This window comes from Anolis carolinensis, unplaced genomic scaffold (assembly GCF_035594765.1).
Source record: "Anolis carolinensis isolate JA03-04 unplaced genomic scaffold, rAnoCar3.1.pri scaffold_10, whole genome shotgun sequence".
In the NCBI taxonomy this organism is placed as follows: Eukaryota; Metazoa; Chordata; class Lepidosauria; order Squamata; family Dactyloidae; genus Anolis; species Anolis carolinensis.
In genome coordinates this window covers 9,386,846-9,412,567 of record NW_026943821.1, presented here as the reverse complement: position 1 = coordinate 9,412,567, position 25,722 = coordinate 9,386,846, and the positions used below count along the sequence as shown (strand labels likewise).

Genomic DNA, 25,722 nt, shown 5'->3' with positions numbered 1-25,722 from the left:
GACAAGTTGTGGATGTGCTTATGTTTTTGTCTATGAACATGTTTAAGAGCCTCCTTTCAATCTAGACCCGATTTTGCCCTTCTCTGCAATCCCAACCCAGCAAATAGGGTGACCCAGCTAATAGGGTGCCCTATTCCAAGCATGTGGTTCTGGCATTCTTCCCTATAACCAGCTGTATTTTCACCCTGGTCCATGGTCCCTTTTCCCATTGCCATGGTAACAAACACTCAACTTCCGCAAGGTCCCAGTGCAAGAGCCAAGGCCTCCTGCCAAGAACGTGACACATAAATATTTACTCTGCAGCGTAAGGGGAATGTGACAATGTCAACTGGGCTCGAAGCCATGGGGCCTGGGACGAAGCCAGCAAACCAGCTGGACTCAGTGGTCAGTGGGGACCTTCGAAAGGCAGTCATCGTGGCTCCAAATGCTCTGGAGACACAAGGTCTGGGATGCTCTTGGGAGTTAGCTTTGATAGAAAGTGGTGGCTCAGAGTCTTCATTTTAGATTCTTGGAGCTGAACCCCAAGATACACATGGCCACACCACATCAGAGTGTGATTAAGATGGCAAAAGTTAGTTAGATGGAAAAATACTTGCGAGGAGAGGCTGCAGCAGTTTGCTTTTGCCTGAGCTTACTAGAAAGGGAAAGATTCTCAGTTTGCATCAATTGAAGTAAGCAAAAGAAAAAGGAGAAAGTGAAAGAAGCCTGAAACTGGGGCATTCTGAAAGCAGATTTTAAAAGGGTAGGCTATATGGGTGTGTTTTTGGTTGTGGACAGAGAGTTAGCTAAATTGGGGAGGAAGGGAAAAGGATGTCATTGATGTTATCTCCAATTCTGAAAAGGCAACGTGTCTTATCATTACAGAACAAAGTGTGGGCAATCTGTAGACCCAAGCAGGAAATGTTCTTCTTTAATATGACACTCAAAAATGACAGTGAAATCAACATTTTCCCCCACCCACCCTTGCCCTTCCCCTTCCCATTTGTATTGCTGGTGCAGCAGTTTGCCAAGCATTGGACGAGTGCAAAAATATCTCTCCCCATCCCGACATCCCATCAAAGACAAAGTCTATATTCAGCCCTTTTGAGTCCCAGCCCCTTCTACAACTGGAAAAGTCAAAGGGTAGATAATTGGCTCGCTGGAGAGGCAGAACCAAGGGGCCGGAAGACGGATACATGTAGTTTATGGACAGAGTCATGGCAATACATTTAGTTTTGTTCTTGCGTGCGGTAAGCCAATCTATGAACCTCGTGTTTTGGACTTCCATTCCCAGAATCCTTGGTCCATCAGGAATTCTGAGAACTCAGTCCCAAATGTCTGAAACATGAAAGTTTGGGATGTCTTTGTGCCAACACAATAACAGCCGTGCCTTGTGTTGTCTTCTAGAAAGGACGGAGATCTCTGATAAGATTGGGAAATGTCCTTCGTTTGAAATATGCATCGAAGAGGGGCCTCTCCCTATTTGCCCTCTTCTTTTGGGGTGGGGCAAAGACCTGAAAGAGGTTCCCACCAGGTGACCTTGGCATCGTCCAGCGACCCTGGCACCTGCGAGAAATATGGACACATTCGTACCGTCCCGAGGGCAGCAGTCTGGAGCAGATCGGAGCCATACCGCTCTGACATTCTTGTCTCCAAACCATGACTTCTTGTTGTGTTTCTAAACTTCGCTTTGGAGATGCTTTTTGGCTTTTGCCCACGTTAAAAGTCCAGCTTATTCTTCCAATCCTTTCTGCCCAGAGGGATACTGGTGGCAGCGCAGCGAAAAGCCTCTTCTTCTGTCTTGAAAACAACTATTCTTACTCTGATAGTCATTATACTTTCTCTCAGCAAAGTCATTAAAAAGATCTTGAGGTGGTTGCTCTGCCCTCCCCCCCAAAAAACATACAAAATAAAATAATAAAATATTAATATTAATAATAATAACTGTCACTGAATGATTTTTTTTTAGAAAAGAAGAAGTTTTTTCTTAATGGCATGAGGTTTTCTTGAGGTGTAGGGGGAAATCAAAGAGCAGTCTGTCTTTCTCGGTTTCTTCAGTCTTGACCCCTTTCCCCCGTGGGTTTTTATTAAAAACTGCCAACCCGGGTCCGTGGCTCCTTTTCCTCAGCTGCATCGGCACGATTTGACAATCATGTTGGAGAGCTGTTCTACCTTGGCTTGGCGTCCGACATAATAGACAATCCCCAAGGGCTCCAGCTCATTGGGGACACAGCATGGGGTGGCGGACGCGGACGGGTTGTGTTGGTTGTAAAGCGACAGGACCTGTCAAAAGAGAACCATGTGATAAGAATCGAAGCGCCACTGTAGGGAATTAAGCAGCTCAGTTGGCCATCAAAAGCTTGCTCAACCTTCTCTTTCTTGCCAGGGTTCAAATCCCTGCTTGGCTACGCAACCCATTGAGTGACCTTGGGCAAGTCACACTCCCTCTGCCTCAGAAGAAGGCACTGGCAAACCCCTCTGAGCAAATCCTATCAAGAAAACCCTGCACTGGGTCACTGTAAGTTGTGGACAACATGAAGGCATACAACAACAGCAAAGAACATCTATTGGAGAAAACGAAAGGGCTTAGTGTCTAGATCCAGTAAAGTCATGCTTCCCCTCCATTCTGCCTTGGTCAGACCACACCTGGAATCATACTGTGTCGAATTATGGGCACTGCAATTGAAGGAAGATGTTGACTCTAAGCTGGAATGTGACTAAAATTACCAAGGGTCTGGAAAACAAGCCCAATGGGGAGCGGCTTAAAGAACTGGGCATGCTTAGCTTGCAGAAGAGAAGGCTGAGAGGAGACATGATGATGGTCATGTATAAATGTGTGAGGGGAAGTCATAGGAAGGAGGGAGCAAGCTTGTTTTCTGCTGCCCTGCAGACTAGGACGCAGAACAACAACTTCAAACTACAGGAAAGAAGATTCCACCCAAACGTTAGGAAGAACTTCCTCACTGTGAGAGAGAGCTGTTCAGCAGTGGAATTCTCTGCCCCAGAGTGTGGTGGAGGCTTCTTCTTTGGAGGCTTTGAAACAGAGGCTGGATGACCATCTGTGCTTTGAATGCAATTCTTGGCACAACAGGGTTGCACGAGGTCTCTTCCAACTCTAGGAGTCTATGATTCTATTACTTCTGTCCCTACCTTGCTGTACTGAGTGTCTAAGCTCCAGAGATAGGGGCACGGTCCCATGCAGAAGTTGGCATAGTAGCCCTTCGGTTCATGGATCCACTTCCATTTCAGGTCCTTACGGAAGTCGATGTAAAGGCGCCGCACGCAACAGTTCTTCTCCTCTGGTGATCTGGAACAGAAGAATCCCAAAAGATTTAGAGAAGAAAGCCTTGAGTCCTAACAGGTTTTCCCTCTCCCTGTACTAAACCACCAGGATCCCAAATCTTTCTTCCTTCCAGCTCGGCAAAGACTTTGGTGGCACTTGGTTCCATTGCTGAATTAGTCTTTTGATGAATATGGGTTAAGCTAAGACATCAAAATTTACAATCTTTTGCCTCATTATGAGATTGAACCCAAGTTTCTAGACTTCTTGATCCCACCCCACATTTGTCCTAGTCCAACAGTGGGAAGCTGTTACCTCTCACAGGTAAAAAACAAGCTGTGCGTTGTCCAGCGACATGAAAGTGTGGTCAAGACGACAAAAGTTTTCAACAAAGAATGCACAAACTATGAGAGACTGCAGCAGTTAACTTTTGCTCGAGCTGCCTGGGAAGGGCAAGATTTTGCCTCCTTTCCTCTCTCTCCTGCTAAATTAATAGAGTACCAACTACATCTGTAATCCATTTATGGCACTTAAATTAAGTTGAGGATAACAAGGGAAAATAAGGTAAAGGTAAAGGTTTTCCCCTGCCATTAAGTCCAGTTGTTGGGGGTTGGTGCTCATCTCCATTTCTAAGCCAAAGAGCCGGCATTGTCCATAGACATCTCCAAGGTCATGTGACCGGCATGACTTTATTCTACTCCTTCAGCTGGAAATCGCTCCTATGTTTACTTCATCCCAAGCCCCTTACCAATCATAGCAGTTTAGGTTACCTACTTCTTTTCTACTTTACAATCCTCACTTTATGCACTTTCATTGACCCAGTTTGCTTTTATGAGCTTGCTCAGGTTTTTAACTATCCGTGTTACTTTTGATGTGTTTTTATTATGTTTTATACAGATTTGTTTTTACTTGGATATGTTTTTTTATAATGATTGTAACCACATGGGCCTGGCCCCATGTAAGCCGCCCCAAGTCTCTTTGGGGAGATGGAGGCAGGGTATAAAAATAAAGTTATTATTATTATTATTTTATTATGACACAGCAAACAAGATAGATATGCTGGATTTCGTTTCACAAAATCACAAGTTGAACACTTCCCAAGTGTCTGTGTGATGTATTTTCGGATGATGCGTGCAGATCCCAGTAGGGTGGCCGTTTGCATTTGGCAGATCGTAACTTTATCAATGTCTATTGTTTCCAAATGCCGGCTGAAATCTTTTGGCACAGCACCCAGTGTACCCATCACCACCGGGACCACCTGCACTGGTTTCTGCCAGAGATGAACTTCAAAGATGAAGTTCAATCTTGAGGTCCTGATAGCGGCTGAGTTTTTCCTGTTGTTTTTCGTCAATGCGACTGTCACCCGGGATGGCAACATCAATGATCCAAACCTTTTTCCTTTCCACAACTGTAATGTCTGGTGTGTTGTGTTCCAGAACTTTGTCAGTCTGGATTCGGAAGTTCCAATTATTATTATTATTATTATTATTATTATTATTATTATTATTATTATTATTATTATTGTTATTGTTGCATGGAGCGCCATTATATTCCCACCAGAGCGGTACCTATTGATCTACTCTCATTTGCATGTTTTCGAACCTTGAATGTACTCATTCGAACCCATTCAGTGGGGAATCGGTGACATTGGCATGGCAGACATTACAAGCGAGGAGTACTGCACCATTCTACAAATGTACATCTGATACTCTTCTTTCCCACCTTGTCCCATGCTACTTACGCGCTGCAGTAGTCCAAGCCTGCGGCGGCACGCTTTTGCCGGTGGCTCTGGAGGTGCTGCGCCCGATCCAGGGGCATCGCCATCACCAGCAAGTAGGGCAGCTGCTGCTTTTCCTGGCTGAGCAGCTCCTGGTCCCCTCGCTTTGTTTTAGTGCCTGGTAAGAAACATGCACGAAGGTTCATTTAGTTTCTGATGACTCCCATGCAGCTCTTAATAAAACATATCTCTATGGCATCATATTGCAACGGCATAAACTTAGCACTGGGCTTTGAGTGCTGGAGTATGACTGGTGGCCAGGGTTCAAATCCCCCTCCTGACAATAGAGACAGACTAGTGACCTTGGGTTTGCCTCAGAAATTGGCAAACCTTTCACAAACAAATCTTGTCGAGATCTTTAGGATAGGGTCATATCAAACCATGTTGTAAGGGGAAGCAAGTACACCTAGCCCATCCAATTTGTAGCTAAGGGTGCATCTACACCAGGCATGGGCAAACTTGGGCCCTCCAGGTGTTTTGCACTTCAACTCCTACAATTCCTAACAGCCTACCAGCAGTTAGGAATTATGGGAGTCGAAGTCCAAAACACCTGGAGGGCCCAAGTTTGCCCATGCCTGATCTACATGCAGTTTGACAACACTTTAACTGGCATAGCTCAATGCCATGGAATAATGGGAGTTGTAGTTTTACAATGTATTTAGTCTTTTACAGTCCCTGGTGGCACAGTGGGTTAAACTGCTGAGCTGCTGAACTTGCTGACTGAAAGGTTGGCAGTTTGAATCCAGGGAGCTGGGTGAGCTCCTGCTGTTACCCCCAACTTCTGCCAACCTAGCAGTTTGAAAACATGCAAATGTATTTATTTATTCATTTACGATATTTCTATCCCGCCTTTCTCCACGCCGAAGGGGGCTCAAGGCGGCTTTACATGTCGTCAGCTATTCAATGCCATACGAACAATACAAAATTAAAATAGACATTGAAATAGGATAATAAAACACAATTAAAACAATGAGAGATATTTAAAACTATTTAAATGGTAAAGTAGATCAATAGGTACCACTCCGGCGGGAAAGCAACGGCACTCCATGCAGTCATGCTGGCCACATGACCTTGGAGTTGTCTACAGACAACGCTGGCTCTTTGGCATAGAAATAGAGATGAACACCAACTACCAATCGACTCACATTTGTATGTTTTTGAACTGCTGGGTTAGCAGAAGCTGGAGCTAACAGCAGGCGCTCACTCCGTTCCCCGGATTTGAACCTGAAATTTTTTGGTCCACAAGTTCAGCAGCTCTGCGCTTTAACACACTGCACCACCGGGGGCTCCTTGATATATCGTGTATCTTAATATATATGGCATTACTTAATATATATGGCATTACTTCTCCTAGTTCAACACCATTCTTTTAAAGCAAATTTTGCTGTGATAGTTGTGTGACTTCAAGTCATTTTTGACTTACGGAGAGCCTAAGGCAAAGCAATCATGGTTTTTTTGAGACTGGATCGACACTGTCATACAAGGCACTTTACACTGCATTATATGGGTCTACATTGAATATATAATGCAGTTTAGCAATGGAGATCCAGCCCGGGAGTGTGAGATGTTCCCAAGGTTTTCATGGGGGATTTGAACCCTGGTCATCATCCAATGCTCAAAACACTATGCAGCTCTGGCTCCCTTCTAAAGCTAGTAAAAGGTAAAGGTTTCCCCTGACGTTAAGTCCAGTCATGTCTGACTCTGGGGTTTGGTGCTCATCTCCATTTCTAAGCCAAAGAGCTGGCGTTGTCTGTAGACACCTCCAAGGTCATGTGGCCGGCATGACTGCACGGAGCGCCGTTACCTTCCCGCCGGAGCGGTACCTTTTGATCTACTCACATTGGCATGTTTTCACATTGCTAGGTTGGCAGAAGCTGGAGCAACAGTGGGCGCTCACTCCGCTCCCAGGATTTGAACCTGGACCTATTGGTCTGCAAGTTCAGCAGCTCAGTGCTTTAACACACTTCGCCACTGGGGCTCTTAAAGCTAACCTAGTAATATTCAAAATGTATAGTTAACATATTATCTCATTAAGCTGCAAAACAAAAACAAAAAAACCAATCAAAAGTTCTCACAGTTTTCTACTCACCCATGATAAAGAAATGCTCTGTTGCAATTGTGTGTGTGCGTTTACTGTCTGTTGACCAGTGTGCGTAAAGAAGTTTCTATTGATCCTCCCCATTCAGGTAAGGAGGTCAGGTAAGTTCTTTAAAGGCTGTGATTTGCTCAATGTTTACCCTTAAGCCCCGAATATTGTGGAGGACGGTGAATGCCTGGCAGACAAACGCTTAAATGCTAACCTATGTTTTTCTCTAGGTTATGACAGTAATTCATAAACTATGTGCTGGAGGAAGTAAATTAGAGGCTCCTGGGAGCCAAAATCAGCTATTTACGGAGGAGACTCTTTCTGCCTAAGTTGCTACTGCTCTTGAGTTTCTCCACCTACAATTGGGAGCACAATGTAAACCTTGTCCAGTTGGTATCACAGCCTTCCAAGTTTAACAGGTGCAAACCAGGATTCATGGACCTCATAGTTATACAGGATGTTTGAAAAAGAACTCCCTATTCACCATTAAAATTCAATGGTGAATAGGGAGTTCTTTTTCAAACACACTGTATTATAGAAGAACATTGGAACAAGAAGAGGCTGCAGCAGTTTGTTTCTGCCTGAGACTACTGGGAAGGGGAAGATTGCACCTCTTCACTAACTAAACCTGAACCACTTTTGCCACCAAACAGCATGCCAAGATGGCAAAAGCTGTCAGTGAGGAAGAACAGACATGCTAGAAGAGGCTGCCGCAGTTTGCTTTTGCCTGAGCCAACTGGGAAAGGCAGCATCCCAGCTTCTCTTCTCTCTTTTGCTGAGTTCAAATAAACTTCTACACTATGACTATCGATGAATTAAGAAGAAAATTGGGAGGAAGAAGGAGAATGAAAGCAACTGAAAAAGTGGGGAAACAGATTCCTTGGGACTGGCAAATTGGGAGAGTTGGGGGTAAATAAAGCGTGCTGGTTCTAATTCAGAAAAAGATATAGGACAATAAAGAGGTTGGGAAAGAGGTATTTGCAAAGCCAAGTGCTGCAGCGTTCTGGAGAGGGGTGTGGATGCAATACTGCATTAGCCTCTACTTGACCCCCTTAGGAAGACCTGCTGTCTCCTTCTGGGGGTCCTATTTTTAGCTGATGAAATGCAGCCGGTGCCCTGGGCTCCGTGTGCGAGAGTGAGTGTGTGAGTGTGAGCTCTTGCCTTTCACGCTGCCGCCTAGAGGAGATTCCCACCATTCTGGATCACGAGGGATCGGAATTGTCCCGACTCCCCTCCGCCAACACCCAATACCCCCAGCCAGGGCAGAAGGAGCGGCATATCTGTGCCAGGATGAGGAAGCCTTCTTGGCCCGCTTGCCAGGAAGAGGCAAGTCTCATCCTGAATCTGCCCAGGCTCTGTCTACCAAGTATTGACACCCAGGTCTGGGCAGGCAGCAGAGGTGAGGAAAGGCGGGCGCCCCAAAAGTGGGTTAAAGAAGGCCTCTGCATCAGACATGGTTGGCAACGCAAGTCATGCTGAAAGGAGCAGAAGTGGCGCAAGAATCCTTGTCTGGAGGGCATCCAAGGACAGAATCAACTCTTTCTTGTCCTTTGTAATAGTACCCAAACATGTACAGTTGTTCCCACCCCACATCTGTATGTTTAACTTTTGTGGGTTCTGCCTAAGAATCTTTAGGTCACAAAGAGTTGGAAACGACTGACCAAATGAAGAAAAAGAGCAGGCATGGGCAAACTTCAGCCCTCCAGGTATTTTGGACTTCAATTCCCACAATTCCAAACAGCCTCAGACCCCTGCCTTTCCCTTTTTTTCACCTCAGCCACATGGCGCTTCACACTGTGCTTGCTGTGAGCTGAATGCTCAGCCATAAGTGTACTGCTTTTGTATTTTTGGATGCTCTGCTGGATTTTGGGGAGTTTTCACTAACAAAAAATCCATAATAACTACTACCAGGTGAACTAGAACCCCATAAACATGGAAAATTTACACCTTTATTTTCTGCCTAATGAAGACCTGCAAAAATTGGAGACGTGGGGCTATGCACAGATATTTGGCAATGCCAACTTAGGCAGGAACCTCTGCCCTCATGGTCAATGCAACCCTGCTAGCCGTTCCCTCAGCCTTTACCTTCTACTTGCATTTTCAGTTCTTCAGGCCTGCCTTCACATGAGCAGTGGGCGCAGAGGCGGAATCGTCCCAGTTCGTCTGAAACACAGAAATATGGATTTTTATGCTGTGGCAAAGCTTCAGATTTGTTCCCTGCAAGGCTTGGTTTCAAGTCCTTTGATCGTTTTTTTTGAAAAACTTTCCTGTTTTCACCTAACAAAGTGATAAACAGCCATGGAAAACTACAGAATGAAAAGCCGCTCAGTGTTGAATGGCTTCCTCAAACTGAACTCCCCAAAACTCTATAGGGTTTTGCAAAAAATCACAAGAGGTTCCTTAAGTTTAAAAAAATCATTTTTTTTAATCTAAGAGAATAATAATTTATGTGCAAGAGTTCCAGAGACCTGGACATTATTTCAAGCACTTCAAAGGCTGAGAAAGGTTGTGCTCTAACGCCCCTGCCTTCTTCCTTGTAATTCCTTCGTTTTTCTCTCCTGCCCTTTTCTCTGGCACCTATTGAGAAGAAAGAAGCATGACCTGGCGCATGCCACGCGTTTGATGCGGCTCCTTTCGGAACCCCATGGCATTGTGCCCTGTCGACCCAGCATGTTGAACCTTTGTTTCTTCCCTCACCCCTTCTTTTTCTCCCTCTTGGGCATAGAAGCAACACAGGGAGAGGTTGCTCTACGTTTCTGGACCCCGAAGAGACGACCGGCTGAATGATCTTTTGGATGAATCTGCCCTGTTCAGAGCCAGCATCGACACGAATGGAGCCAATGTCACAGAAAACATATAACTGCCTCCTCTGTTGAAACAACTTTACCAGCTACTAGTCAGTTTCAAGGTGCTGATTTTCATATATAACACTCTATCCACCTTTCTGGGTACCTGACGGAATATATCTCTTCTTTGAACCTGCCTACATTTTGACAACATTGGGAAGAAGGCTTTCGTTCAGTCCAACCATCCTTATGATGTGAATTGTCGAAGGCTTTCACAGCCGTAATCACTGGAGTATTGTGTGGTTTCCAAGCTATATCCTCTGAAGATGCCAGCCATAGATGCAGGTGAAATATCAGGAAAAAATGCTGCTAGAATATGGTTATACATCCCAGAAACCACACAACTCCCCATCTTTATGATATGTCTAAAGTATGACAGCCTCAGTTCAGCCGTCTTGGCTTCTGGGGAGAATTCAAGCCTGACTGATCTTGGACCTGTTGAACCCTTTTTTCTTAGAAACCTATGGTTCCCATAGCATGCTCCTCCAGTCTGATATTTCGAACGGATTGATTTTCTATCAGTTTTCTCTTTCTACTATCCACTGGTGGACTTTTCTATCCAATTTTCACCACCATACATAGAAATCAGAAATGCTACTTCATAATGACCTGACATCATCTGGAGAGTTGGAACCCCCGGTGGCACAATGGGTTAAATCCTTGTGCCAACAGGACTACCAACTGACAGGTCGGCATTTCAAATCTGAGGAGAGCAGGTGTGCTCCCTCTGTCAGCTCCAGCTTTCCATGCAGGGACAAGAGAGAAGCCTCCCACAAGAATGGTAAAACATCAACATCCAGATGTTGTCCCCTGGGCAACATCTTTGCAGATGGCCAACCCTCTCACACCAGAGGTGACTTGCAGTTTCTCAAGTCACGCCTGACACAGAAAAAATCTAGGGAGTTTTTCATGAAATAACAAAGAGAACACTGGAATAAGGGCGACTTCTAGCCCGATATTACTGCTGCTCTATCTTGTGTTGCTATTATTTGTTTTAAGCAGACAAGACATTTTTAAAAATGTAACCAACCCTCACACACCCCTAAGTGTCCGAAGACATGCCTCCTATTCCAACACAACGTTCCTGTTTTGCCCTATGGTCGGTGTACTGAGGTGGCAAATGGGGAGGAGCAGGTGGAATTACTCTCCTTCTTTCGTTAGTAAGAAGATAGTCACGTCTCTCTGTGGACACCCTGCTGCCATTGAACTCAGGGAGTGTGACTTCTGCCCTGATGTCACAAGTTAGGTTTTAGGCAGGTCACTTTTAATCTCAAATGCTCTTGTGCATGAAAATTTCTCAGCAATCTCTCCTTTCTTTTCCAAACACATACTGAGCGTGTAAATGTTATCTTTGATGACTTCGGCTTCTGGAATTCTGGAACTTGGAAATCTCTTAATTATGGAATTCCCAACAAAGGACCCCCCCCCCCGAAAGGAAGCAGCCAAGCTTTGAAACTGCAAGGCCATTCAATCCTAATCAAGCTGGCCAATTGCAACATTCACATTTGCCTCCGACCAGAGCCGGACCTAGGTATTTTTCAAGTGTAAGCGAACAGAATTTTGCCCCCCCCCAACCAATCACTGAAAAATAAAAGCGTTGGATAAGCGAATACCTTGGATAATAAGGAGGGATTAAGGAAAAGCCTATTAAACATCAAATTACATTAAGATTTTACAAATTAAGCACCAAAACATCATGTTTTACAACAGAAAAATCAACAGAAAAAGCAGTCTCGACTGCGCCCCCGTATGTTTTGCGCCCGAAGTGACCGCTTAATTCGCCTCATTGTTGGACCAGCTCTACCTCCAACAGACAAGAGTTCTTTCTCCTACCCTGGACAACATTCCACAGATATATAAAATCCACTTGCCTAGTTTCCAACAAACCTCACAACCTCTGAGGATGCCTGCCATGGATGTGGGCAAAACGTCAGGAGAGAATGCTTGTGGAACATGGCCATACCCAGGGCCGGCCCCACCATAGAGGCCACGTGACGCCGCCGCCTCGGGCGCAGGTCCCGGGGGGCGCTGTCAGGCTGGGCCGACCAGTGCGCCCTGGCCTTGTGGCTCCCTCTTTCGCCGCCCGGGGAGGGGAGGAGGGATCCCCTCCTCCCCTCCCCGGGCGGCGAAGCCTCTCTCTTTCCAACCCTGGCCGCGCTTCCCACGCTGCGTGGGAGGCGGGGCCAGGGCACGCTGGGTGGGAGGCGGGGCCAGGGCGCAGGAGGCGGGGCACCCCCGCTTAATATTTAAATTTATCTCCGACCGGCCCTGGCCATACCGTTGTTAGAGCATAGAAAACCAATGGAATTACATGATGGTTAAGATGCTTGTGATGTAGCCAACATTAGACGAATGGGGTAAATTATCTTTGTAAGCCAATAAGGATATGCTTACTATTTTCTGTAGAAGTGATAAAAAAACCCTTGCAATAACAATCCTATGACAGCCTTATCGTAGCTTCTAGGGAGAATCCAAGCTTGATTTGCTCTAAGACTTACTTATTTGTCTTTTTGGCAGTCGGCAATATCCACAGAACTCATCACAAACACAATATTTGTTGATTTTCTTCCCAACTCATGACATCCTTTCAGGTATTTAATGATGCCTACCTTTTAGCTTTCTGCCTTCCCGTCTCTAAGCTACTCTGTCCTGGATTGAGGTCGGATTTGAGAGTAGCTGGGGTTTTTTCAATATAAATGTGATTGAATGGAACAGAGTGACCTCTCTTCCCAGTCTGAAGCTTAAAGAGCTTACAGCCCATCTACGTGCTTTTCCCCCTCCACTCACCTCCACTTGCAAGCCACACTCGGAGGACGGAGGTGACGTCAAAGGAAAGCCATTCCTTCTCCTCCTTGAACTTGACCAGACGGCTGTCCAGGTAGTACCAGTTGGACATGTTTGAAAAATGATTCTGTTGCTGGTGAGAGATTGAGACAATGGGAGCATTAAGGACACACTTTCCTAGATATCACAGACAGAAATCAGGACAAGAGTGAGCAAACGACATCAGGGTTTGGTCAGGATGGCTAACATTAATCACAAGGAAGAAAATATGAGCTAGAGCAGCATTTATCAACCTGGGGGTCAGGACCCCTGGGGGTGGGGTCGCTAGGGGGGTTTATTTAAGACCATATTTCTGATGATCTTAGGAACCCAAATCCCTACAGTATTTTCTGTTGGTCATGAGGGTTCTATGTGGGAAGTTTGGCCCAATTCTATTGTTGGTGGGGTTCAAGAGGCTCTTTGATTGTAGAGGGACTATAAATCCCAGCAACTACAACTCCCAAATGTCAAGGTCTGTTTCCCCCAATCTCCACCAATGTTCAAATCGGGGCCTACTGAATATTTGTGCCAAGTTTTGTCCAGATCCATCATTGTTTGGAATTCACAGTGCTCTCTGGAGGTAGGTGAACTACAACTCTCAAACTCAAGATCAATGCCCACCAAACCCTTCTAATATTTTTTATTGGGAGTTCTATGTGCCAAGATTGGTTCAATTCCATCGTTGGTGGAGTTCAGAATGCTCTTTGATTGTAGGTTAACTATAAATCCCAGCAACTATAACTCTTAAATAACAAAGTCAATCTCCTACCCAACCCCACCAGTATTCAAATGTGGGTGTATCAGGTATTTGTGCCAAATTTGGTCCAATGAATGAAAATACATCCTGCATATCAGGTATTTACATTACGATTCATAAGAGTAGCAAAATTACAGTTATAAAGTCACAACGAAAATAATTTTATGGTTGGGGGTCACCACAACATAAGAAATTGTCTTAAGGGGCCATGGCATTAGCAACAGGCAACCTTACTGACATTGGACTTTCACCGTGTTCCCCTTTACCTGGTAAAGCTCCAGCCGCTGCTGCTCTTGACTTTTTCCTGAGGCCCGCATCCTCAGCTCTGCGCGGTACAGCAGTTTGGGGTCCTGGAGCGTGGTCAAGATCTGCGACAAGTTGAACCCAAAGAAGGTCCTGTAGAGGTTCTTCTTGTACTGCTCCCCATAACTTTCTGAACCAGGAGAGAAGAAGCAAGGAGGCATCAAAGGAACCTATGTTTTTTTAAATTCAGTTCTATTTCAATCTTGATCCGGTTTATTTATTTCTTCATGAAGTATGTCTTGGGGAGATAAACTCCTCCGATCCTCTGCCAAGTAGTTTTGCAAGCATACAGGTGCAAACCGCTTAGCATAAATTCGCCAAGTGAATGTAAAACAAAGCCGCAGGTTGCAAGTGAGCTGAGACTAGGGCTTCTTAGGTTACTGGATGCGTGCTTCCAAATCAATTCTGACTCATGTTGACCCTATTCTATTGTTTCCTTGGCCAGATTTGATCAGAGGGGTTTTGCCATTGCCTTTCTCTGAGGCTGAGAGAGTGTGACTGGTCCAAGGTTGCATTTCCATGGCCAAGCATGGATTTGAACCTTGGCCTTCAACTTTTGAAGTACAATGCTCAGCCATATTGACATGCTATCTGATATGTGGAGGAAATCATTTTTTCCCCAATGCACCAGGAACTGGCAATATATTTGGCCCCTTTAGTATTGGTGGTATTATGATTATGATTATGATTATTATTTAACTGCATTATATGAGTTTAAGGTAAAAATAACCTGCAACCTTTTGGCTTGGTATATGAGTTTACACTGATCATGTAATGCAGTTTAATAGTCTAATAATGTTTTTACTTTTGGATTGGAACTAAGGACCCATCTACACTGCCATGTGCAGTTTCAGAATGCGGCTTAACTTCACTGAATTGCATTATATGACAGTGTAGACAAGGCCTGAGATGACCCCTGACTCTGTTGTACCACTATTTTTTGTCTCTCCCATTTTTCCAAATAGTGGACCTTACTCCTGCTCTCCTACACTTCAAAATTAACACAGTTTCACACTGTTTTAACCACATGTCTGAATGCTATGGGATCATAGGAGTTGTGGTTTGCAAGTTCTTTAAACTTCTCCTCAAAAGAAGGTTTGTGCCTCACCAAACGACAAATTTCAGGATTCCATGGCAATGAGGCTTGGCATTTAAAGTGATATTAAACTGCTTTAATTCCACTGTGTAGATGCACCCCCCCATTCCCCTCTATAGTGCATTTAGCTTCTTCGATCTGCTGGTCTTTGCTTGTCTTTTTGGTCCGTGTTTGCCAGGACCAATGTCCATGAAAAAGGGGGAAAAAATGACACATCTACCATTAGCTCTGTTTTCCTCTTTCCCATTCCGTACCTGTGTCTCGCCTGACTGTTTTCAAGCAGAACTGCCTCTGGTAAAAAATTGGGCCTACATCTTAAGTCAATTAATAGTCAATAATATTCTGAAAAGCAGGATTTTATTCCTTTTGGCAGCCAGGAAGCCTTGGATCCAGCCCAGCTTTACGCATGCAAATCTCAACAGGAAAAGGCAAGAGGCTGAAGGCTGAAGCCAAGATCAATAAAACAAAAGTTTAAAAAGTGAGTCAGAACACAGAGCATCAAAGACGTGACTGCAGATGTGTTTCATATTTATAACTGTTTTCGCCTTGGCTTCTGCCTGTTCACACAAACACATACGGCCCAGCCAGCTCCGAGAAGGACAACTGGATTTATGCACAAAATCAAGTCTCTGAGCATGCCATCTAATGCCCATTCCCATTTTACAGACACTGAGATCTAGCTGCAATATCCAGTTCGGGAAGCTAGGAAAAGTTACTTCGGAGGGACAGGACTTCTAGAAATTCTGAGCCAAGAGCATATAGGGTAGTAAAACTGGACTAATTCTATAATGTAGATGTACCTTGGGCTGTTTGGTTTGACCTCCTTTACCCTTATAGCAAACATGAAAGGAAAGTCAGACAAGATAGATAGACAGATGACAGGTAAGATAAATAGATGATAGAAAGAACAGACAGGATGGATAGATGGAGCCACTTGCTGCTAAGGAGGCTGTTCAGGTCCTGAACCGGTGCTTGGCGGCTGTGACAACCTGGATGAGGGCGAACATATTGAAACTGAATCTAGACAAGACAGAGGTCCTCCTGGTCATTTTGAAAGCTGAACAGGGTAGTGGGTTACAGTCTGTACTGGATCAGGTTACACCCCTCCTGAAGACACCCGTTCGCAGCTTGGAAATTCTCCTGGATTCATCACCGAGCCTGGTACCCCAGGTCTTGGCAGTGGCCAGGGGAGCTTTTGCACAATTAAAACTTGTGTGCCAGTTGCACCCATACCTTGGGAAGTCAGATTTGGCCACGGTAGTCCACACTTTTGTTACATCCCGACTACTGCAACATGCTGTACGTAGGGTTGCCTTTGAAGTCTGTTCGGAAGCTACAAGTAGTCCAATGGGCGGAAATCAGGCTGTCCACTGGAGCGAGCACACAACACCCCATTGTGCCAGCTCCACTGGCTGCCAGTCTGCTACCGAGCACAATTCAAAGTGCTGGCTTTAGCCCAGGGGTCCCCAAACTAAGGCCCGGGGACCGGATGCAGCCCTCCAAGGTCATTTACCTGGCCCCGCCCTCAGTTTTATAATATAATATTTTATATCATTTTTAATACTATAATATATTGTATATACATATAATATTGATAATAATATTATAATGTTATACAATATAATACTAATAATAATACCATATAATATTAATTATATGTTATATATTACATATAATATTACAGTATAGTGGTATAGTTCAATATAGTAATATATAATGCTAATATTGTGCTATGCTAATAATATAATATATTGTATGTATATACAGTTGCTTTGAGTCCCCTTCGGGGTGAGAAGGGCAGGATATAAATGTAATAAATAAATGTAGTAAATGAATAAATAAATAATTTTAGACTTAGGCTCGCCCAAAGTCTGAAATGACTTGAAGACACACAACAACAATCGTAATTAACTTGACTATCTCATTGGCCAGAAGCAGGCCCACACTTCTGATAGGTTTATGTTGGTTACAATTGTTTTCATTTTTAAATATTGTATTGTTATTTCATTGTTGTTGTTCTTTTGCACTACAAATGAGACATGTGCAGTGTGCATAAAAAATTGTTCGCTTTTTTTTTTTCAAATGATAATTTGGCCCCTCCACAGTCTGAAGGATTGTGGACTGGCCCTCTGCTTTAAAAGTTTGAGGACCCCTGATCTAGATGGTCTTTGGAGGTCTCTTTGCTTACCTATGGACTTAGATCGTCTAGATCAAGGGTTCCCAAACTAAGGCCCGTGGGCCAGATGCGGCCCTCCAGGGTCATTGACCTGGCCTCTGTCCTAAACTTTAGACTTCGGGTTGACCTAAGTCTGAAATGACTTGAAGGCACTCAACAATAACAATCTTAATTTTGGACTATTTCATCATAGTCCGGCCCCCTAACAGTCTGAGGGACTGTGAATCGGCCCCCCACTTAAAAAGTTTAAGGACCCCTGCTTTAGCCTATAATGCCCAAAATGTTTCTGGCCTAGCTTATCTTAACGTATCTCCCTCTATGAACTATCTCAGAGGTTAACATTGACCAAGGAGGCTCTGCTCTCGATCCCACCTCCTTTGACTGGTGGGGAGGAGAAACAGGGCCTTCTCAGTGGTGGCCCCTCGGCTATGGAACTCCCTCCCCATTGAAATTAGACCAACCCCCTCCCTCCTGACCTTCAGAAAGAAAGTGAAGGCATGGATGCAGGACCAAGCCTCTGGACAATGATTTTGCAGTGCAATAATGAATTAGGTAATTGATGGCTCCTGGAATATGCCTCTGGATTGTGTGATTTTAAGTAATTGTTTAAGATTTATATGTTTTAATTATGTGGTTTTGAAGTATATGTATTTTATTCTATGTATGTATAGATGGCATTGAATTGTGCCTTTGTTGTGAGCCGCCTTGAGTCCCTTTTGGGGTGAGAAGGGTGGGATATAAATGAAGTAAGTAGATAAATGAATGATGGCTGGATGGGTGATACACAGAGAGGATGAATGGACAGATAGGTGGATGGATGGGGTGGATCCAGAGGCGGTTCAACCACCAGGCCAACTAGGCAGTTGCCTGTGGTGCCATCTTGTTGGGGTGCCACCGAGGCAACTCCTGTCTCCTGCGGCCTGCCTCTGCAAGGTATTGAACTGCTTTTCTGTTGATTTGTTGTAAAACATGATGTTTTAGTGCTTAATTTGTAAAATCTTAATGCAATTTGATGTTTAATAAGCTTTTCCTTAATCCCTCCTTATTATCAAACATTTTCGCTTATCCAACGCTTTTATTTTTCAGTGATTGGTTTGGAGGGGGGGGGGGGTGCAAAAATTCTGTTCGCCTACACTTGAAAAATACCTAGGGCTGGCTCTGGGTGGATCATAGATAAATAGATAGATAGATACTCTCAGTTAACCAGCACACACGGGTATTGGTAGATGCTGGATAAATGTCGTTTCTGGTGGCGTAAAAGTTACTATTAAAATAGGCCTAACTAATACTATATCCCATACTGTACCATACTATAATTTCTACATTGACTTGATACTAATATTGAAATACAGTAAAGGTAAATGTAAAGGAGTTGCAGCATGCTGGCGGTCAGATAAGTCATGTCTGGCACTAGCTTCACAAAGAATGTGAGTAATATAAATATCTTCTATCAGAATTACCAAGACCCATAGATAATAACGGACTGTATGCAGTTTTTTAAGAAGAACTCAATAACCGTCAATATTTGATTATGGGACTTTATACTTAAACAGTTTACTGCTTTTAAAGGAGGACAGCTGCCAGCTTGCTATCTAGCATCTGCAACAGAGAGCTTGTGAACTACCAATAGCTCTAAGGGAGATGCAGTCCAGAAAAATTGTAAAGCAGTAACACCAGATTCTTGTGGAAATAAATGCAATGGCAACAAAGCCTAAAGATAAGTTTACCTACATCGCCCAGTAATTCAATAGAAACAAAAATCGACCAGCTGATGCTGGCATTTGAGTCTATGCAGGCATTGCAAACTCGTGTTGAAATGTCGGTGAATACTTTAGTGGCGGAGGTAGCTCAAATACAAACAAAAATGTCAGAAATTGATAACCATATGGTGGCAACAGAAACCAGAAGCAAGGAAAACAAGAAAGATCTACAAGCTGCTTGCCAAGAAATGGCAGACATGAAAGCTGAGTTAATAAATCTTCAAAACAGATTGAGGAGAAGAAATATCAGGATCAAGGGTTTGCCAAATGACCTGTCTAATAGTGACTTATTAAGTAAGCTGATTGCCTGGGGTAAAATGTATGGCATCAAGCTTCAGCCATCTCAAATTGAAAGAGCTCATAAAGTTTACAGCTTACAAAAGAACAAGTCTCAGGATGTGCTGGTGTCTTTTGTGAAGGAATCCCAGAGAGACCTGGTCTTAAAACAATTCAGAAGCATCAGAGATCTACAATATGAAGGAAGAAAGGTCCTGATCTTTCCTGATCTGGCAAAAGAGACAATAAAACAAAGGACAGATCTGCATCCTATTACTCAACGATTGATGGCGGCAGACACCAGATTTTCGTGGGGTTTTCCTGCAACTATTAGGATTTATAAAGATGGGAAGCTACTAACTGCAAAATCAACTGAAGATGGAAAGAAATTACACCAACAATTGGGACTGGAACCGGAGCAGACGGGAGAAGTTGAGGAACAAAATCGTCAAAGAGAAGACTTCGAAGATAAATAAAGGGACTCAAAGGAACTTTAAAGAAAGGATCTCTTAGCTAAAAGCCTGGAGCAATATACATTAGGTTATTTTTTTTCCCTTTTGGATGAAAAAGGGAGGCTGTTTTAGTTGATGTAAGTTCCAGGTGCAGAAGACTGGAGGGAGACTCTCCCAGCTGCCAAGGTTATATAAATACTAGGCATGTCCGATTGATGAAAAAAATGTTTCACTTCTCATTTCTAACGTAGAGGGCACTGGCACTTCGATATAGAAAGTATTTCCGATTTTTTCACCCAAAAATTTCGGATATTTCCGAAAATTCGTAATGATTCTAAATGTTTCTAAAATGGTGGACGTGCATGCACAATCACAAAAAAAAAAGGAACGGGGGGGGGGACTTTTACAGCGCTCTCCCGCCCTCATTTCTTGAGCTATCCTCATCAAATTTGCAATGCCCTTGCAAGTTGTGCAAAGATACTTTGAAAACTAGAAATTCCCTTGCTATATTTGTAAGCAAGGACACTAGAAATCAATGGTGTCTCTGGCTATGTGATCCCACAAGCCTCAACTCAATGCCTTCAATTAGAAATGGACCAGTGACCACCACGCCAAGCAATGCCCTGGCAAGGAGTGCAAAGATACTTTGAAAACTAGAAATTCCCTTGCTAAGAGAAGGAACCAGCAACAAACCCCTAACCCTTTCTCCAAACCACTCTGTGGGAACAGCCAGACTGGGCCCCTTCACCCTCTCTCTCCCTCAAGAGGCTTGCTCGCTCTCCATTTGCAGACCACCACCCTCTCCGCACAAAACCTAGCCCAGAATGGCTCGCCCGGGCTACACAACGGGCTTTTATGGCAATCTTCCACGTGGACGCAGAGGACCCTAGCCCCCACCTTTGCGTTCATCATGGAAGCTTCTGATTGGCCGGGGAGCGGCGGCCATGTTAGGCTGCGCTAAGCTCCCATTCTAGGTAGGTTGCAGAAACAAACAAAAAAATTAAAATATTTTTTAAAATATATTTTTTTAAAAAATTGGGGGGAAAAAATAATGAAACATTAAGAGACAATTAGAGAATGGGCCAACAATGGTTCGAATTACACTGCTGGTTGCGCTGTGAGACAATGTCTATCAAAAAGCGAGAACAATCCGAAATAATTCCGATATACGATTCAAAACGATTTTCGGACATGTCTAATAAACACAGATAACTACAGTCAAATATTGAGGGCTAAGGAAAATATCAGACTGAATAAAATAAAAGAATAAAAACAAAGGAAAGTTAAAAGGAGAAGGATGGTAAATATGATAAATGTATTAGGGGTCAAAGGAATGTATTTTGCATTAAATATTTACTCAGATATATGTAAGGTTAGAAGGACTAGGAAATAATTTAGTGCGGGCCAACTAATGTAGTTCTCCTGATTTTTGGAACATGTTTGTGTTTGAGCTGGCTGTTGTTACAGCTTCAGCAGAATCGGGGAATGCTAATGTGTGTGGGAGTATAGGGGATGTGGGTCACTGGAATAATTTTGTTATGTCTTTTTTTTCTTGTGTGTCAAATGGGGTGTATGTAAGGCCTGTAATGAGAAATCTACCTGTTACTTTTATTACTATATTCATTAATGAATAGATTTAAATGCATTACCCTTAATACCCTGTTTCCCCTAAAATAAGACATCACCAGAAAATAAGACCTAGTAGAGGTTTTGCTGAATTACTAAATATAAGGCCTCCCCCAAAAGTAAGACCTAGCAAAGTTTCTGTTTGGAAGCATGCCCAATGAACAGAACACCAGAGCATGCAGGAGTGGTAAATGTATCTACCATAGATTGTTGTACATGGAAATAATGGTAGTAACAAGAAATCCTTGATAGGATTCACAGTTTGTCTGGTTATGCTGGTTTGTGATGACAACTACTGTACAGTATATAATAAATGTTCAATTTTTTTGTTCAACTATAAATGTGAATTCTTCTTCATGGAAAAATAAGACATCCCCTGAAAATAAGACCTAGCGCATCTTTGGGAGCAAAAATTAATATAAGACACTGTCTTATTTTCGGGGAAACACGGTATTAGGGGTATGTCACCCAAACTTAAATGTCAAAGATTGAAAGCGTATCTAAAAAGGTCAAGACCAGATTTTATTTTTCTGCAAGAATTTCACCAGGGGGGTGGTCGTAATGAAATTCACCTGGATTCGGTAGAGCATTATATAAAGGGACTAGCTGTGCCCGGTCATGTGTTGCTGTGGCAAAGTGGTGGTGGTATTGGTTAAAAATTGTTGTGTAATTTTTATTTGACATTATTTGCAATTTTTTATTAATTTTATTGTAAGTTATATTTTTAATTATTATATTTTATTATTTTCTTGTATTATTTTTAGTTATTTTCTGTTATTATAGTATTTTATTGTATTAATTTTTAGTGTTTTTTATTATTTTTTATTGGGTTGCTAGGAGACCAAGTTGGAGGAGCTTAGCCTTCTAACTGGCAGCAATTGGATAAAAGCAATTATTCCTCTCTCTCTAATTAGGACTTTATTTTTCTTTTCTTTTTGTTATATCAACCTAGAGGCGTGGATGATGTGTTGTCAAATTTCGAGGTTGGGGGGCCTGTAGTTTTGTTGATTTGTGGGTCGCCGTGATGCCATCACTCTTTTATATATATAGATAGATTGGAAGTTCTAAAGCCAGGGGGGTTGCAGTGTTGATCTCACAAAGAGTGGGTTTTAAGATTGATTCAATTGAAAAGGATGATGAAGGGCGAATTTTGATAATTAAGGGTACAATAAATAATGAGAATTAGCTGGTTACCTTCCAGCTGGAGCGGTACCTAGTGATCTACTTACATTTGCATATTTTCAAACTGCTAGGTTGGCAGAAGCTGGGGCTAACAGCGGGAGCTCACTCCGCTCCCCAGATTTGAACTGCCAAACTTTTGGTCAGCAGGTTCAGCACCTCAGCGGTTTGACCCGCTGTAATGAAAAGCAAATTGCAACGAACACCAGACCTAAATGTGATACAGTGTGTATTATAAAAGTAGCTTTGTGAATGTAATATGCCATAAAGTAGTATTTTGGGGACAGGGGGCTGTTGCCGGTTGCTTGAGAGTCCAGTTAACTGAGAGTCTACTGTAGATAGAAAGAAAGAAGTTTTGTAGCTGAAGAAGCATAAGAATCCAAGCCTTCCAGCAATATCCCAAAGAGATCACTGCATTTGGTCTCCGAAAGAGGCAGGTCGTTGGCTGCAGACACACCCCAGAAATAAGCAGCATCTTTTTCAGGCATCCAACGCGAGTCCCGGGATCTATTTCTGCCACAGGAAGAGTCTATTTTTAAGCTCCTCTTCCTTGGGAGATCAAAAGGCCTTTGATTCCTCATCCCATCTCGGCCCACATACGGCAGGCAAATCGGCTCTCCTCCCGCAAGTCCCTCTCTCCCAGCTCAAGCCTCTTCTTTCATGTCCAACAAATGCAAAAGTTCGGCGCATCTGGCAATAAGGAAGGAAGGAGAAGCACGGGAAGCAGGGGTTTGGATTTTTCAACAGCCTTTTGGAAGACTTTCCATAAGCATTTCATAAGGGTACATCCACACTGCGATTTGGTCTCATTTTTAACTCTGATGACTCAATGCTATGGAAACGTAGCAGGTTGTAGTTCCATCAGGTCTTTTGTCTTCTCTGCTAAAAAGTGCCGGTGCCTCAACAAACTAAAACATCCAGCATTCCATATCATTGATCCACGACAGTTAAAGTGGTATCACACTGCATTAAAACTACAGTGTAGATGCATCCCCAGATACATGAGGTCACTAGCTCTCATTCAAATACCAGCATCTGTCACATTTGTTCTCTTGTTCCATATCTATTGCAAGAATTTGAAGAAGGAAGGGAAAGATTCTCACTTTGGCACAGTTGGCATCTCTTTTGCCCAGTTTGAGAGTTCATCATTCATTCCTTGCTTTGGAGCAGCGACAGTATCACTGTCTACATTGGGTTGCTGTGAGTTTTCCGGGCTGTATAGCCATGTTCCAGAAGCATTTTCTCCTAACATTTCATCCACATTTACAGCAGGCATCCTCAGAGGTTGTGAGGTCTGTTAGAAACTAGGCAGGTAAAGGTAAAGGTAAAGGTTTTCCCCTGACATTAAGTCGCGTCTGATTCTGGGGGTTGTTACTCATCTCCATTTCTAAGCCGAAGAGCCGGCGTTGTCTGTAGACACCTCCAAGGTCATGTGGCCGGCATGACTGCATGAAGCGCCGTTACCTTCCCACTGGAATGGTACCTATTGATCTACTCACATTTGCATGTTTTCAAACTGCTAGGTTGGCATAAGCTGGGGCTAACAGCAGGCGCTCACTCCACCCCCCGGATTCGAACTGCCAACCTTTCGGTCCGCAAGTTCAGCAGCTCAGTGCTTTAATACGCTGCGCCACCAGGGACTCCTGGAAACTAGGGAAGTGAGATTTATATATCTGTGGAATAATGTCCAGGGTGGGAGAAAGAACTCTTGTCTGTTTGAGGCAAGTGTGAATGTTGCAATTGGCCAGCTTGATTAGCATTGTATAGCATTGTAGCTTCAAAGCCTGGCTGCTTCCTGCTTGGGGGAATCCTTTGTTAGCTAGCCCTGATTGTTCTCCCACTCTGGACATTTCACAACTATATAAACCTCACTTGCCTAGTTTTCAGCAGACCTCACAACCTTTGAGAATGTCTGCCATAGATATGGGTGAAATGTCAGGAGAAAATGTTTCTAGAACATGGCCATACAGCCTGGAAAGCTCACAGCAACCAAGTGATTCCAGCCATGAAAGCCTTCAACAACATGCTGTCATCATTGTTTTGAAAAAAAGCAAAGATACCGGGAAAAATAAAGGTTACATTCTTTCCCGATTCTGTCTCAATCCTGCCCTCTCTGTTTACTACATTTCTCTGCTGTTTTCCTTTTAACCAAAGCAGATTAAAGGGGGAAAACTTGTTTGTGTGTGCAAGAGAGGGATATCTTATATCAATAAGAGAGCTTCCAGGTTGCTAAAGGACTATACAATTCTGGGCTAATTTCCCTCTATCAGGAGAAAGACAGGATAAAAATTAAGTAAATAAAACATTCTGCTTCGGAGCCAATAATTGTTTGAGAGTGGGAACTAGTAAAAAGTTGGCCCTGGTTATACAGTAGAGTCTCACTTATCCAAGCTAAACGGGCTGGCAGAAGCTTGGATAAGTGAATATCTTGGATAATAAGGAAGTATTAAGGAAAAGCCTATTAAACATCAAATTAGGTTATGATTTTAAAAATTAAGCACCAAAACATCATGTTATACAACAAATTTGTCAGAAAAAGTAGTTCAATACGCAATAATGTTATGTCGCAATACTGTATTTACAAATTTAGCACCAAAATATCATGATATATTGAAAACATTGACTCCAAAAATGGCTTGGATAATCCAGAAGCTTGGATAAGCCAGGCTTGGATAAGTGAGGCTCTACTGTATATGTACTTTCATTTACAGGTCTAAATGTTCAATATCCTCCCGAATGATGGTTTTCTTAGGACGCTTCCACGCAGCCCTATAACGCAGAATATCGAGGTACAAAATCCCACAATATCTGTTTTGAACTGTTATCTGAGTCCATGCTTAAGCGGCTGAGGGGGAAAAGGAAAGGGCCTGAGAGGCTGTTAGGAATGGTGGGAGTTGAAGTCCAAAACACCTGGAGGGAGAGCCAAAGTTTGCCCATGCCTGTTATATCTGTACATTGAAGCTAACCAAACACTGACTTCCTTGCAACGTGTCAAAACTTTAGTCGTTTTTGAAAAAAGCTCTCTCACAAGGCAACCACCCACACTTTACTCTAGGCACAGCTTCCCTATCAGTACTAAGAAGTCGAGTCCCTTCTTTTGGTATAGAGCCACGTTTTCTATTTCTATATGACAACCCCTGGCGGGTTAAGGATGTGCTCTGTACGGCCACAAAGACAAGACATAACCGTGTCTCCGTTGCACAGCTTCTGCTTATCAGCCTAAGGAAATTCCCAAACTATTTTGGGATTTTTTCAGTATGACATCCCCAAAGATAGGAGGGTGAGCTGGTTTCTAGCTATTTGCGG

At 43.3% G+C, this 25,722-nt stretch overlaps 1 protein-coding gene across 1 annotated transcript in view; it reads right to left on the bottom strand.

The window, feature by feature from the left end:
• Positions 1 to 884: 884 nt before the first annotated feature.
• The window catches only part of tgfb1 (transforming growth factor beta 1), a 44,221-nt gene continuing 19,383 nt past the window's right edge, over positions 885 to 25,722 (bottom strand). Inside the window, exons 2-7 of the mRNA XM_003222905.4 lie at positions 13,815 to 13,981; positions 12,756 to 12,885; positions 9,208 to 9,285; positions 5,001 to 5,154; positions 3,130 to 3,286; positions 885 to 2,262 (exon numbers count right to left, since the gene is read on the bottom strand). Of these exons, the coding sequence (XP_003222953.1) occupies positions 2,104 to 2,262; positions 3,130 to 3,286; positions 5,001 to 5,154; positions 9,208 to 9,285; positions 12,756 to 12,885; positions 13,815 to 13,981 (845 nt within the window). The 3' untranslated portion in view covers positions 885 to 2,103. The remainder of the gene's footprint in view (positions 2,263 to 3,129; positions 3,287 to 5,000; positions 5,155 to 9,207; positions 9,286 to 12,755; positions 12,886 to 13,814; positions 13,982 to 25,722) is intronic.